The sequence below is a fragment of the Phaethon aethereus genome (assembly GCF_964289735.1).
Source record: "Phaethon aethereus genome assembly, chromosome: 26".
In the NCBI taxonomy this organism is placed as follows: Eukaryota; Metazoa; Chordata; class Aves; order Phaethontiformes; family Phaethontidae; genus Phaethon; species Phaethon aethereus.
Window position 1 is genome coordinate 5,871,877 of NC_138602.1, and position 14,804 is coordinate 5,886,680.

Sequence of the window (14,804 nt, forward strand, 5' to 3'; positions counted from 1 at the left end):
CGGGCCAGGCCCCACGTGGAGCTGGCGCTGGCGCTCGTTCATTGATCGCGCTCCGCAGCGCGGCCGCCGCGGCGGGCGGGGCGGGGCGGGGCGGGGCGGGGCGGGGGTGCCGGTCCGGTGCGGCGCGGCGCGGCGCAGTTTGGCCCGGTGCCGTTCGGCTCGGCGCAGTGTAGCTCGGCCCGGCCCGGCCCGGCCCTCCCGGGGCCGGGGCCAGGGCCAGCAGCGCGGTGAGTCCCGTCCCGCGCCGCTCCGGTTCGGTCTCCGCCGCGCCGGTCCGGGCCCGCTCCGGGACTCCCGCAGGGCGGGGTCCGGCCCCGCTCGGGGCTGGAGCGGCGGCGAGGCCGGTCCCTCCCCGCGGCCGTACCTGCTGCGGGCGGCGGCGGGGCCATTGTCTGCGCGGCGCGGGGGGGCGCGGGCCTGGGCCGTGCCGGGGGCGGTGGAGCCCGCGCGGAGGGCGGGGAGCCGGTGGGGGGGTCCTGCGGCGCCCGGAAGGAGCCCCGGGGCCCCGCGGGGATGTGGAGCGGCTCGGCCGGGGCTCGGGTGCCGGGTGCCGGGTCTCGGCGGCCGCGGGAGAGCTGCGGGTGGGGCCGGTGCCCCGGGGTGCTGCCCTGCTCCGCTGTGGCTCCCGCAGGGCCCCGCGGCCCGTCCGGCTGCGTGAGCGGGCAGCGCTGGGCAGTGACTCCCCGCCTCTCTCTCAGGGCCTGATCCGGAGCTGCGAAGCGTCCCCAGCCCCCCGTACTGAACCTGCGGTGGGGCCCGGAGCGGCGAGAGGGATCCTGGGCCTGTGTGGTGGCAAAGATGTTTCCGCAGAACCGGCCCCCGGTGAGCGGCTTTGGCCTCGTCCCCTCCAGGCCACGGGCGAGCACTCGGTGCTGCGGCAGCTGTGCTGGCCTGGCCCTTGGCCAGGGCCTGCGCCCCAAACCGAGTCCTCTGCCCACCTCGCGCCACGGGGAGGTGTCGGCATTGGCCTGGAAAGCTGTGTCAACGGCGTGTAACGTGGCCAGGAGTGTTGTGGCTCTTTCCAAACTGATGCTGAGCCCCAGAGCTAGAGGGATTTGGGTTTTACGGCACGCTGGAAGCTGGATTGCAGTCAGGGCATGACCGTGGGACCAGTGATGAGCGGGCAGGAAGCTCTGCTGCGTGGTACGCGGGCGAGGACCGAGCCCCGCTGGCAGGGCTGGGCGGGAGGGTCGGGAGCTGTATGCTCTGTGCCATCCGTCGTCATCAATCCTCCTCTTCTGGCTCAGTGGCTGAACCGATGCTGAAAAGGTGGAGAACGATTGCCCTCGGTGCTTGGCCGTAACCAGTTTCCTCTGCAATAACTCTTTCTGCTGCCTCCTCCATGTGCTGCTCTCCCAGACGTGCCCGTAGCCTCTTCCCCGGGTGTAGGAAACCCCAGGGGACTCGTGAGCCTCGCCGGGCCAGCAGCAGTGACCCCGGGGGTCCCCTCCTCTGCCTAGGCCCATCTCCAGGCACCCTCTGCTGCCTCGGGAGCCGCTGTTGCTGCCAGTGCCATCCCCAGCACCCCCCAGTCCCTCAAGCTGACTTACCCAGAGACCTTGGACCGCATCAAGGAGGAATTCCAGTTCCTGCAGAACCAATACCACAGGTGAGAAGCTGCCAGAGCTCACATGCCAGCAAGGCGCTGGGCACTTAACTGGCACTGGTGAGAGGTGGGCTCCCCCTCGGCACCGGGCATCGGCGTGGGCTGGCGGGAAGTGCTGTCCTGTGCTGCTGTGGGCCCTGGTCCGTCTGGATGACGGCTGTGCCAGGCACCACCCTGGTAGCTTGAAAGGACGCTGGGAGGGAAACTCGGCCGCCTCCTGCCAAAAGCCCTGGGATGAGGGTGCTGGCTTTCAGGGCCCGGCTTCTGGGCTGAGCTGGAGCTGTCACTTAGCAGACCTGGAGTCCCTCTGATCCCCTCTGCTGCTGCCCAGGATCACCTCCCCTTCCCTGCACGCTGCTGGGCAGAGCAAGGTTTGAAATGCAGCTTGGCTTTGCAGCTCGCTCCATTTGGGAAGCAGATGCTGAGGAGGGGGTTAAAATTCCGTGCAGATTGCTCCCTGAAGCCTAGATCCCTTTGCTGTCCATCCTCCTCTTTATCAGCCCCTTCCCACCCTCTTTCAGGTGGTTTTCTTGGCTTGTGCTGGGAGACAGGATTGAATCAGAGAGCAGGAGGCTGAAGCACATGGTGCACTGGGAGGGCTTGTGCTCTGTCCAGCCCGGGAGATCTTGTCTGTGGGGGGACCGGGGGGTCTCTCCCTCTCTCTTCCTCCCTCTCTCTTTCTTCTCTTTATTTTTACAGCTTGAAGTTAGAATGTGAAAAGCTGGCAACAGAAAAAACAGAAATCCAGCGTCATTATGTCATGGTTAGTGAGCTGTACCTGAAAGGAGGAGGGCAATGGGGGGGTGTCTCCTCTGAACCATCAAAGGACACACAGCGCTGGGATGCTTTGGCTTCCTTTTGCATTTGGGTTGTGTGGCCAGGCCCTGAGATCCGGTTCCTGTGGCTGTTGTTGTCTGCTTTTCCCTGAAACGAGCCGTGGTGGCTGTGCAGGGCTTGCTGCCGCAGCTCGCGGTGGCGGGGTGGTGGTGAAGCCGCTTCCATGCACGTTGTCTCCTTTCCTGCGGGCAATGAGCAGGAGCCCCGGGAGGACCATGTCTGTTCTGTGGGCTGCGGCTGTGTGCCAGAGGGACCTCTGCTCCCGGGCAAGGAGCTGGGGACCGTGTTCTCCTGGCCTGGCCACAGCGCGGACGTTCGTGGCTGGGCTGACCCTGCACGCCAGCACCAGAGAGGACTTTCCGGTTGCGATTCGCCCTGGGCTCCCCAGCTGTGCTGATGCTGCCTTCTCTCCCTTGCAGTACTACGAGATGTCCTACGGCCTGAACATCGAGATGCACAAACAGGTGAGTCTGGGTGGGATGGGAGCATTGTCCCAGCTCCCCTGTCCCTGCTGCCCCTCCCTGCCTTGCCATGTGTGCCCTTCGGGATCGTCCCTTCCCACGGAAAACATGGGAAACTGCTCCCTGACGTAGCCCCGGGAAGGCTGTACTTGTGGGGGGACGCACACCCTTCTCTGTGCTTTGGGAGCTCTGCCCACCCTGCGTCACGGCCTCGGCCTGTCTCCTCAGCTCTCCGCACACGTTGTGAGCTGCCGTTTGCTCGCTGGGTTCGGGGTGCGCGTTCCTGGCGGGGCTGCGACGTGCTGGTTGCGGCGGGGAGAGAGCAGTGGAGGAGGACTTGTGCTTGCACGGCTGCTCGTGCCGGTTGTGAGCGTCCGCTTGGGGACCGTCGTGGAGGAGATGGGCCGCTGTAGGGCGAGGGGTGCTGCAGCGTCGCGGCAGGGTGACGGGCACCGGCTCGCTGCCTTTGCGAGTGTCCGGTGCCAGCTGGCCCCGGGGCCGGGCCGAGGAGCATCCTGAGCTGGGGCGGAGGGAGCTGGGGCGTGGGCGTGGGGTGCGCTCCCCAGGGGCTTGGGGCTGCACATCCCCCCTCGCTGCCTCCCCTCCCTCCCTCTCCTTCTCCCGCTGCGCCTCGCTCAGGGTCACCAGCTGCTCGGAGACAGAAGGTTTCTTCTCATCTATTTTTAAAGAGGCTGTGGAGGAGCCTGGCGGGGCGTGCTGCAGCCGCGTCCTCCTTCCTTCCCGCCCCGCGCCGCGCCGCTGCCTGCGCCAACTGTTGCGCGGGAGCCGGCTGGGGCGGGCAGCGCGGGGGTGCCGGCCCCCGGCGCAGGGCAGGCCGACGGCCGCTCTTGCCGGCTTCGTGCCCGCCGAGCGGGTGTTTCCGTCGCTCCCGTGGTGCGCCCTGCCCTGTGCCGCCATCCCCGCGCGAAGCTGGCGGAGAGGGAGGCGTGAAGCAGCCCTTGCGAGGGGCGATGCCGAGGGCCCGGACGGCTGCGTGCTCCTCTCATCCGGCTGCCGGTTCTCCCCCGGCCCCTTGCAGGCTCGTGTTTTCTGCTGGTCCCAGGTGCCGCTGGCCGCCTGCCAGCGAGCTGTCTGCACTTTTAACAGGGGCCCGTAAGTCCGCTCCGACAGCCAGCGGCCATTGTGTGAGAAATGGGAACTGCCTGCGCGGGAGCCGTGGGTTATCGCCACCGCTGGGAGATCGGGTCGCCGTCTCTCCGGCCCTTCCTCCATGGCCGCTGCGCACGGGCGTGGGCGGGGGTCCTGAGCGCTCTCGGCTGCCCCGGCACCCCTGAGGAAGCGTTTGTCCCGTTGCCGCTGGCGGAGGCCGGTGGTGCCATGGTGAGCTGCCTCCCTCCTCGCTGTGCCCAGCCCGGCATCCCCCAGGGGCTCCCCGGGCACCCAGCTTCCGTGGTGCGGGCACCGGCAACGCCGAGGTGTGGGGTGGTTTTGCCCTGGGTTGGTTTAGAGGGAAATGGGGCTGGGGGCTGGGGGGCTGGCTGTGGTGGTGCAGCTCTCCAGGCAGCCCCAGGCTCGGCAGGGGAGGCTCAAGACAGGAACGAGCAGGAGACGTTAATTTTTTATTGTTTTGTTTTTGGCATGGAAGGGGCCTGTAGCTTTTTATAAAACCACCTCCCCTAATCTGCCTGGCCTTGGACTTGCTCACCGTGAGCCAGAGGGGAGGTGACGGTGCTGGTGGCTGGGGGGGCTGCAAACAGCATGATCATTTTTCATGCTGAGAGCGTTAAAGTGCCAGTAAATTGCACATTAACGAGTGCGAGTGAATTGGAGGCAGCTCTCCCCAAGGAGCTGCTGCCCATCAGTGCATTAGGGAAGAGAATCCATCACTGCTGGCCCCAGGAGACAGCTAAATCCTTCCCAGAACTGTTGGCTGCCAAATCTCCTAGCCCCCCCTCCCCTTCTTTCTTTTCTTTCTCTCTCTTTTTTTTTTTTTTTTTTTTTTTTACTCAGAAGGGGAAGCGAGGGCGGGTACTGGACTGTTTCTGCTCTCTGTGGGTCTGGCAAAAATGGGTTGGTGGCCGCTCTGGAGGGTGGCATGGGGTGTCCCTGGGTCTATGTCCCCACACCGGCCGGGCAGCGCTGCGGCCCCTCGCCCTTGGCACTGCAGCACCGGTGCCAGCTGGGCGTGGGAGATGTGCCCAAGGTCCGGCAGGGAGATCGGGCAGTCAGCTCAGTCCCTGGCTGTGGGGGCCCGTCAGCCTCTGGTGGTCTCCTGAGGCTGACAAGAGGGTCTGGGTTCAACCTCCTCCTCTCAGCCCTGTGCTGGCTCCATAATGCTTTCGTCTTCCCCACTGGGGTGGGCAGGGAGCTCCTCGGTGCTTGGGATGGCACCTTACCTGGAGCCCCTGTGCCTGGGGCATCCTCATCCTCTGCCTGTCCGGGAGCGGAGGACCCCCGAGTTTAGGGAGAGCTGCTGATCTCTGCCCCCTCTCCTGGCTGCGGTGGGGCAGGGTCCCCGGCTCTGCACGAGGAGCAGCGTGGGCGTCTCCGCTGCTGCCTCGAGCCGTGTCTGCTCTCCTGGCTGTCACCCGCTGGTGCCTGGGGCAGGAGCCGGACCCTGCAGCCCCTGGGGGTTCTCCCAGGCATGTATCTGTGGGGTGGGATGGCTTAACGTCTGTGCTCGCCCCCCAGCTCGGGACGTGCGCGTGGGGCCGGTGGGGGCCCTGCCCTGGCTGTGGGGCGCGACGGGAGCGTGGCACGGCATGCCGCTGCTCTCCCGCCCCGCGCCGCTGCCGTGCTCGGCGCTCCCGATTGCCTGTGGCACTCGAGTGTTGCAGGAAAGCAGCAGCTGTAAGGAAAGCACCTCTCCAGGGCTTCCTGCGGCCGCGAGAGCGGCAATTAGCGGCTGCGGTGGCAGCAGGAGGCTGCACGGAGGGGAGCCTGCCGGGGCCAAGGCCCTGACCTGCGCGGCTGGGGGCTTGCTGGGGGTGGCCCTCGGTGGCACGGGCCATGAGGCTTCACGTCCCCGGCAGGGAGGAGGCCAGAGCTATCCCTGCACTCTCAGGGCGGGGGTGGAGGACGCCGGGCTCATATTTTTGGAGAGGGTGGCGTTAAAAAGGAGAGCGTTCCTGGTCCCACCCTGGGGTGTTTCTGCTCCTTGGTGCTGAGCAGCAGCTCTTGAGGCCAAGCGCCAGCACCCTGTGGCGATGGGGAGGGGGCACCTGCCCGCCTGGGGAGTGCCCGTGGCGCGAGGGGTCTCCTGCGGCGTGGGCAGCTCTGCCCCTTGCCCTGACGGGCGCTGCCTTTCTTCCGCTGCCAGACGGAGATCGCAAAGCGGCTCAACGTGATCTGCGCCCAGCTCATCCCGTTCCTGTCTCAGGAGGTGGGTGAGCCCCGGGGCCCTGACTGGGCGTGCAGAGCTCCTTCGGGGAGCTCGGGGACCCAGGCCCCGTGCTTTGGGCTGGGCTGGGAGGCTGGCTGCGCCCCGTCCCCCACAGAGATGAGACTGCTGCAGCCCTGCGTGCCGCCGGCGCTGGCAGCGGCATCGCCCGGTGCTGACGCGCTCTTCTCGCCCCGCAGCACCAGCAGCAGGTGGTCCAGGCCGTGGAGCGTGCGAAGCAGGTGACTATGACCGACCTGAACGCGGCGATCGGGGTACGTCAACCCTCTGCCCACCCCTTCCTGCCACCCCCTGGCCAGGGGTGCTGGGCTCCTGCAGGGGATGGTGCCTCCCTGGGCTGGAGAGCTGTCCCACCCTGAGCATGTGGGGGTCCGCTGCAGCGCCCTGCCGCCGTCGCCTTCTCCCACCCGTGCCTGAGTCAGGGTTGGGAGGAGGGGGGAAAGCCAGGCTGGTTTGGGCGGCTGCCAGCCGTACTCGGGGTGGAAGAGATGCTGCTGCTGCAAGTGGTGTCAAAGCAGGGTGCGGGGACGATGGCTGGTGCGTGTCACCGTGTCCTGATGCCCTATGGCCTGGGTGGAGGCGGGGGTTGCCACAGTCCCCACACCTCGGTTACTCCCTCAAGACCGCAGTGGTACGGTGGTTATGGGTACGGGTAGGGTCCCCCATCCTGTCCCCGTAGCTCCTGTCGCAGGGTGGGAGGAGGTGGCAGGAGGGAGGGACGTGGTGGCCCCCCCAGCTTGGCTGGGGGCACCCTGGGACCGTGCCATGCCCCCCTCATCCAGCTCCCCGTGCCCTGCCTGACTCCGGGCTGCCGGTGGGGAGGAGCAGCCTCTTCCCCCCGCTTGCCCAGCGGCCGTGCTGACATGGCCCTTCGGCTCTGCTCTCTCCTGCTCTTCTCCAGCACCAGCTCCAGACCCAGCACCTCTCGCACCACGCTCCCCCCATCCCGCTGACCCCCCACCCCTCCGGGATGCAGCCCACCGGCCTCGCAGGCATCGGCAGCGCCTCGGGGCTGCTGGCGCTCTCGGGGGCACTGGGGGCTCAGGCCCAGCTCCTCGCCAAAGACGACCGAGGAGTCCATGACACTGAGCCCAGGGGTGAGCGTGGGGGGACAGGAGCCCAGCGGGTTCTGGTGTGAACCTCCTGGCAGCCGGCAAAGCTGGGGACGGGTGGTGCTGGGCCCCGGGGCTGCCTCTGCTCCCCGTGCCCTTCCTGCTCGGGCACTTCCCTGGGATGGGGTCCAGGGCTGGGGTGGGAGCGGCTCGTCTGTGACTCGGGGCTCCCGACCAGGCTGGTGGAGCGGGGAGCTTGCTGGATGGGAGGGGTCTGGGTGGGGAATGTCCCCCGCTGAGCAGGACCTCCTGGGAGGGCAGTGGGGTGGGCTTTGGGGGGGTCATCCCTGGGTGGGGGCTTGGGACCACCCTGCTGCTGTAGTGCTGGCCCGGCCCTGCCACGAGCACCCTGGTACCTGCGGGAGGAGTGGGCGGCTTTCCCGGGGGCTCTCGGCAGTGGCACAGCGTGTCCCTCCTTCCCTCCTTCTCCTGCTGCTCCACCTTGCCACGGCGACAGAGCGAGACCCTGGCCCCGTAAGTGCCTTTTTCTTCTCTTGCACCATTTGCCTCTGGCTGCGCAGGCTCCGGCTGGGACCCTGGGAGCAGGCGGCCGCGCAGGGGACAGGTCCTCGGGTCCTGCTCCCTGGCCGAGGCCCGGCTGCCAGCACAGCCGTGCGGGCGAGAGTGGGTGGGTGGGTGAGTGTTCTCCCCATGGGACCCCTTCCCCATGTCATGTGGGCAAACCATGCCATCCCCCTCGAGCAGCATCCCCCTCTTCGCTCCTGCGGCAGGAGGTGAAGCCTGAGCTGGCGGCACAGGGGGCTTCACTGGGGCCCTCCGTGCTCTGGGAGCCGGCATGCGGCTCGCAGCCCCTAATGCTGTGTCCCCCCTGCCCAGAGCTCCCTGGCGCTGCCCAACGGGGAGCGGGCACGAGCCATCTCCGACTACCTGAGCAGCAGCAAGAAGAGGAAGGTGGAGGAGAAGGACTTCATTACGGACTATGTAAGCACGGGGAAAGGGGGCTGGGGGGCTTGGGGCATCCCTGTTCCCTCTTGCGGGGTGATGAGAGGAGCTGCCTGCACCTCTGGCACGTCCCAGGCCGGAGTGAGGGCAGCCTCAGCCCCTTTGGCTCCAACCGTCCCCTGCGTTTCAGGGCAGTGACGCGGACAAAAGCGAAGACAACTTGGTGGTGGATGAGGTCAGTGTGCCGGGGGCTGGGGTTGGCGTGCTCTGCCTGTCCCTCCGCCCGAGTCGGGGGGCTAACAGGCTGTTTCAGGCAGAGGCGGGCAGCATGGGGAGGTGGCAGCGGGACCCCCGAGTCGTGTTCACTGGCCCTCGCCGGTGGCAGTGGTGAGCCCCTGGATCCAGGCTCCCAGCCTGGCCCTTGCTCGAGCCACCAGCTCACTATGGCCTGGGATGTCCCCACGCTCCTGCCCGCTTTGCTGCCTGATGATTTCCCTCTGCCCCCAGGACCCCTCTTCCCCACACAGCGTCCACTCCTACTCGTCCCGGGAGAATGGGGTGGAGAAGGTCCCAGTGGGGAGGAAGGAGGCTGTACCACTCAGCCCGACCTCCATGGCCTCCTCAAGCAGCACATCCCCGTCTCGGAGCAAGGATGCACCCACGGTATGTGCGCTGTGTGGGGCAGCCGGGGCACTTCGCTCAGGGGTTGTGCTTGCATCCCCCCTGCCCAGACTCAGCTGGCAGAGCTGCTGGACACAGGTCCACCTCCTCCAAACGCACGGGGTGAAGGCAGTGCTGCGGGGACAGGGACGGCTCCTGCTCCATTAGATCCGCTCTCGTGTCCCATCCTGCATACCCTGCAGTGCTGGCTGGGCTGTCGTCGGGGTGAGGCACAGGGACCCGCTCGCTGGGGGGGACCTGAGGAGAACCCCCAGCAGGGTGGGAGCGTGCCGTCAGATCTCCCCGCTCTATTCCCGGCAGGTGGAGAAGGCAGGGACGCCCAGCCTGAAGTCCAGCACTCCCACCTCGCAGAGTGATGCTGCGGCCCCGGGCTCCAGCGGTGCCCAGCAGTTTCGCCCTGCCACCACCAAGGCCCCCATGGACGCGCTGGGTGAGCTTGGCCCCGCTGCGGCCCAGGCGGGCGGCTCGGCGAGGACAGGCTCTGGGCCCCGTCCCTTCATGCCACCTCTCCCCAGCAGCCCTGGGCCTGAGGAACCCGCTGGGAGTGCAGAGCCCCTACTCGGCCGCCTTCAGCATGGCCCACCCTGCGGTTAACGGGGACATGGCTGGGAGCGGCGCCTACGCGAGCCTTCACCTCATGTCCCCGCAGCTCAATGGGGCTGCGGCCGCCGTGGGAGCCGGCAGCTACGGGCGCTCCCCGCTGGTGCGTGAGCCTCTTCTCCGCGGTGCCCTGGGGGCCGTCGGGCGCGAGCTGCTCTCACCCGCTGTCCCCTCCAGGTCGGCTACGACCCGCACCCCCACATGCGCGTCCCAGGGCTGGCGGCTGGCATGCACGTGGGGACGTCGGGGAAACCGTAAGTGGGGCTGTGCTGGTGTCCGGCAGGGCTTGAGCTGGGAGGCACGGGTGGGCCAGGAGCGCGGCTCGTTGGGGCCCCGTTCTGAGCAGCGGCTGTTGTGTGCCCGGCCGGGCTTCACCGGGCTCATGGCTCCGACTCCAAACCATGCGGCCGGTGCCGGGCCTGCTGGGTCCGATGCAGCTCCGGCTGCTTTCCGCACGGGATCCTCGGATGGTTCTCACCGCTTTGTTCTCTTCCAGTGCCTACTCCTTCCATGTCAGCGCTGACGGGCAGATGCAGCCGGTCCCTTTCCCACCCGACGCCCTCATTGGCTCCGGCATCCCCCGCCACGCGCGGCAGCTCCACACCCTGACCCACGGCGAGGTGGTCTGCGCTGTCACCATCAGCAACTCCACGCGACATGTCTACACCGGGGGCAAGGGCTGTGTGAAGGTGTGGGATGTGGGGCAGCCGGGCGCCAAGACGGCCGTGGCTCAGCTCGACTGCCTGGTAAGGACGGGTGCTCTGGCACGGCTTGTTTCCCTGCGCTCTGCTGCAGATGAGGTCTGGGGTCCCCCTCAGGGATGCAAAGGGCATCTGAAAACGATGACGCGTTCGAAGGAGAGTCTCGCTGTGCATTTCTAAGTGGGGGTTAGAAACTCCCTGGGGAGGGATGGTGGCTCCCCACTGCCAGCGTGCTCCCCTGCCCCACCCCGTTTGTTCTGAGTGTCCCAAGCCATTGCAGGGCTTTTACACCCACGCGCTCCCCTGGGCACTGCTTTGTCTGACAGCGCCTGCCCCAAGACAAACGTTTGCCGGTGTCACCCCCCCCAGCCAGATGCTTTGTACGGGCCAGAGTCGCATGGGCTGAAGCATCGCTTGGATTCAGCTTTGTCCTTGTTTCTGCTTTTGCTTGTGTGAGTCTGGCTGGAGGGAGAACTCCCATTTCTTTTAAAAATAAATGAAATGGACTGTCAGTCCACAGCAGCTCACCAGAGCCAAGCTGGAGGCACAGCCATCACCTGAGAGTATTTTTAACCTGTGTTCTTTGAGGGTTTTTTCAAATGGGCTGCTGGAATCGGAGTCCCAGTGCCTGCTTTGAACAGCCCAAACCCAATTCTTCTCCTCGACTTGCTGGCCTTGCAGCCTGGGCAGCCTGACAAATATTATTCCTGGACAGTGCTGACCTTGAAGGTACAGATGCATAAACAAGGAAATGACTGAGTCATGATAATTTCAAGCTGCATCAGAAATTCAGGAGCAGCGGGGAAAATGGTGTGTTAGTGCTCAGAGCTGTGGGCTGTTGCAGCCCTGTTGGAGTTGCCTCCCCAGCTGCCCCTTGTCTCCTCCAGGACTGGCTGTGTGTGTCGTGTAGCTGCTGGCAGGGACACGGTGGTGTCAGAGTGTCCCCAAGGCTGTTCAGTAACTGTTCAGTGCAGTAACGAACCGAGGGGCTCCTCTGGGGGCTGGCCAGAGTGACGGCTCTGGGCACGGGATAGAATGGGCTGCACAGCTGCCCCTGCCCCAGCTCTGCTGTCCTAGGAGGGTGGCTGTGGGTCTGCCCCACTGCTGCTGTTCCTGCCCTTGGGATGAGCTGCTGGCCCTGGGGTGACCAGGCAGCCTGGGATGTGTGCAGAAAGGCTGGGGGGGAAGGGGTTAACGGGGTCTTCCCTGCTGCACCCCAGAACCGTGACAACTACATCCGCTCCTGTAAGCTGCTCCCTGACGGCCGGAGCCTGATCGTGGGGGGGGAGGCCAGCACCCTCTCCATCTGGGACCTGGCAGCCCCCACGCCCCGCATCAAGGCCGAGCTCACCTCCTCTGCCCCCGCCTGCTACGCCCTGGCCATCAGCCCTGACGCCAAAGTCTGCTTCTCCTGCTGCAGCGACGGCAACATCGTGGTGTGGGACCTGCAGAACCAGACCCTGGTCAGGTGAGCCCAGGGCATGGGGAGCATGGGCTGCTTGGGGCTCTTTGGGCCAGGAATCACTCAGGCCCCTCCACGGTGTCCCCGCCTCTCCCCAGCTGTCTAACGCTGGCCGTGGGACAGTCCCTGCCCTTGCAGCAGGGATCTCCTGCTCCTCACTGCTGAGCGCTGTCCCAGCCCATGCTCTGTGCTGCCGGCGCCGGCAGCCCTGGGGGCTGTGCCCTCGCCCTCTCCATCCCGCGCTTCCCCAGGCAGTTTCAAGGCCACACGGATGGTGCCAGCTGCATTGACATCTCTAACGATGGCACCAAGCTGTGGACGGGGGGGCTGGACAACACGGTGCGGTGCTGGGACCTGCGGGAAGGGCGTCAGCTGCAGCAGCACGACTTCAGCTCTCAGGTAGGGGCTGGGGCCGGCGGGGAGCACCACGGGGCCAGCGGGGACCTGCCATGCTGGTGCCTGACCCTGTCTCCCCCCAGATCTTCTCCCTGGGCTACTGCCCGACAGGAGAGTGGCTGGCGGTGGGCATGGAGAGCAGCAACGTGGAGATCCTGCACGTGACCAAACCGGACAAGTACCAGCTGCACCTCCACGAGAGCTGTGTCCTCTCCCTCAAATTTGCCTCCTGCGGTAGGCATGCCTGTCCCAGCCCCTTGATTCTGCAGTCTCCTCCCCTGGCCACTTGTCCCAGGGCTCGTTGCGCTGGGGGCAAGCACTGGCTCCGGTAGCCAGCCTTGTGTGGGTGCTAGTGGTATCTCTGAGAGTGGTTGTCAGTCACTCCTGGAGCAGCACCCATGGCTGCACTCTCACCTCTGTTGTCCCAGGACTCCCCTTTGTGTTCCTTGAAACAGCACCTTGGCTAACAAGCGGCAGAATTATGGCCCTCCAGTCCCCACCTTGTATTGCACAACCCAGGCACAATTTGCTGCAGGAATCCAGTGGGTGGACCTGGTTTGGTGACACGATGCTCTTTGTCCCTTCTGTTCCTCCCACAGGGAAGTGGTTCGTGAGCACGGGGAAGGACAACCTGCTGAACGCCTGGCGGACGCCCTATGGAGCCAGCATCTTCCAGGTGTGGGGTGTGTGCAGCCACTGGGGTCAGGTCTGTGGGGAGGTGTTCCTCTGGGTGAGGTTGCCCGCAGCTGGGACTGCCCAGTACAACCTAGCTGTAAATGTATCTTTGCCATAATAAGCCCCGTAAACAAATCTGTCCCTCCAGCTGCCCTGGGCACAACTCAGGGCCCCGAGTTATGGGACCCAGGACCTTGCTCTGGGGCTGTTTCTTGCTCTTACCCCTCTTCCCTCCTTTCTCCAGTCGAAGGAAACGTCCTCTGTCCTCAGCTGTGATGTCTCCACGGATGACCAGTTCATTGTGACTGGCTCAGGGGACAAGAAAGCTACAGTTTACGAGGTCATTTACTGAGAGCGAGAGAGGTGCCGACTGCGGGGAGGGCCCACGCCAAGTGGACAGGTGCACATCCACGTGGATGGACGGGTGGACTCTACCTGCCCTGCTGCTGACTTCCCAAAGAACGTGCAGCCCGTGGCTGGGACATCCGAGCCGGAGAAGAGCGGTGACGGGTGGAGGTGGCCCCGGGACCACGGCCAGGCATCATGCTGGGCTGGGAGGTGGCGGCTGCTGCTCGCAGTGAATTTCCTGGGGACTTTCTCCTTGTTTTGTTCTTTATTTGTTGTTTTGTTTCTACATCTGGACTGGGGTGGTTGGATGGGAGGGTCTGAGGTTGTTGGGCATTTTTAGGGTTTTTTTGTTTGTTTGTTTTTAACTTTTTGATGTGGGTTGGTTTTTTTTGGTTAAGGCTCTGGGCCAGGTGAGGAAGATGGCCTCTGTCCTCATCTCCCTTTGTGCCTCCTAGGGTGTATTTAATAATAAAACCAAAACAGCACAGCTGTGCCTTGTCCTGGGCAGCAGCCTTGTGCTCTGTGGCTGTGGCATGGAGACAGGTGAGGATGGGTGAGACCAGCAGCACTGTCCCCTTGGGCCGCTGCAGCTCGCTGCTCCTTCCCCTTTCCTGCATTGGGGCAGGTTTGCTGCCCCTCTCTACGGTGCTGCCCTGCGTCGGTCCTGTGCACGGTGGAGAGCAACCTGGGGCTGCAGCGCCGTGCCCACGAGGGGAAGGACAGTTGGCAGCGGCTGCTGTGCGGTGCCCTCTCTGGAGCAGCCTCTGTCTCAGCGCTAGAGGAAGTGGTTTTCAAAGGAAATGAGATGTGGCAGTCGGCGCTGGCTTATCGGACTTCCTTCCCCCCGGCGCCGCAGCGGGGGAAGCAGGGCTGTTGCCGAGAGCCCTGGAGCTTGCCCGCCAGCGGCGGCCACGGTGAGCGCTGGGAGGGAAGCAGGGCGCTGCCAGCTGCAGCGTGGCTGCGGTGCTGCTGGCCCTGAGGCACAGCTCCCTGCGTCCAGCCCGGGGCTGCAGTTGCAGCACTGCGGGCAGGTGAGCAGCCTATCCTGGCTGCGAGGGTGGGGTCCTCTCCTGGACCCCCAGCTCCCCTTCGCAGCCCAGCCTGTGGCAGTGCTGGCTGGGGAAGCCACAGCCAAGGTGCCCCTTGCTCCGTAGCAATGGGAACAGCTCCTGCTTCTGTTCCCCCCTGCCACGGGGTCCTGCGCCCCAACTGATGCCCCGGCTCTGTGGGCACAGCTGCAGCGGATCTGGGGCTGGTGGTCAGCTCCTTGGTCCTGCAGTGAGATCAGACCCATCACACTGTTCTTCCTTTTTATTAGTAAGGGATTGAAAACACAGTTAACTACATTTCCTTACTGATAATTTACAGCTGCTTCTGCAGCAGAGAATGGGTGCCATTAAATCAGTAGCAGTATTTCAGGAGCAACGCTGTCTCGGTCACTCTTGGCGTTGTCTTGCCACCCACCACCGCCCTCCCAGCTCCCTGCACCTCCAGCCCTGACTGACAGACAGACTGCCGGACAGCCGGAGCAGCACCTGCCTGCTGCCCAGCTTGGGGGGCTGCCTGGCTCCAGCCAGCTCTCGCCTTCACCTCTGCAAAGCACTGGCCAGGAAAGGAGAGGAGGAGGGAGAGCTGGGCTGCAGGAGGCCTGGCCCAGCATG

At 65.3% G+C, this 14,804-nt stretch overlaps 1 protein-coding gene across 1 annotated transcript; it reads left to right on the forward strand.

Moving 5' to 3' along the window:
• Window positions 1-798: 798 nt before the first annotated feature.
• Window positions 799-14,289, forward strand: LOC309413791 (transducin-like enhancer protein 1; the record flags this gene model as incomplete). Its single annotated transcript, XM_082011001.1, has 20 exons — window positions 799-822; window positions 1,461-1,609; window positions 2,306-2,369; window positions 2,863-2,907; window positions 6,185-6,247; window positions 6,445-6,519; window positions 7,167-7,362; window positions 7,835-7,851; window positions 8,215-8,319; window positions 8,471-8,515; window positions 8,788-8,943; window positions 9,262-9,391; window positions 9,480-9,664; window positions 9,739-9,815; window positions 10,058-10,307; window positions 11,483-11,730; window positions 11,976-12,123; window positions 12,204-12,354; window positions 12,720-12,796; window positions 13,040-14,289. 20 exons carry the CDS (start codon window positions 799-801, stop codon window positions 13,145-13,147), a joined length of 2,313 nt encoding a protein of 770 aa, XP_081867127.1. The 3' UTR covers window positions 13,148-14,289.
• Window positions 14,290-14,804: the final 515 nt, after the last annotated feature.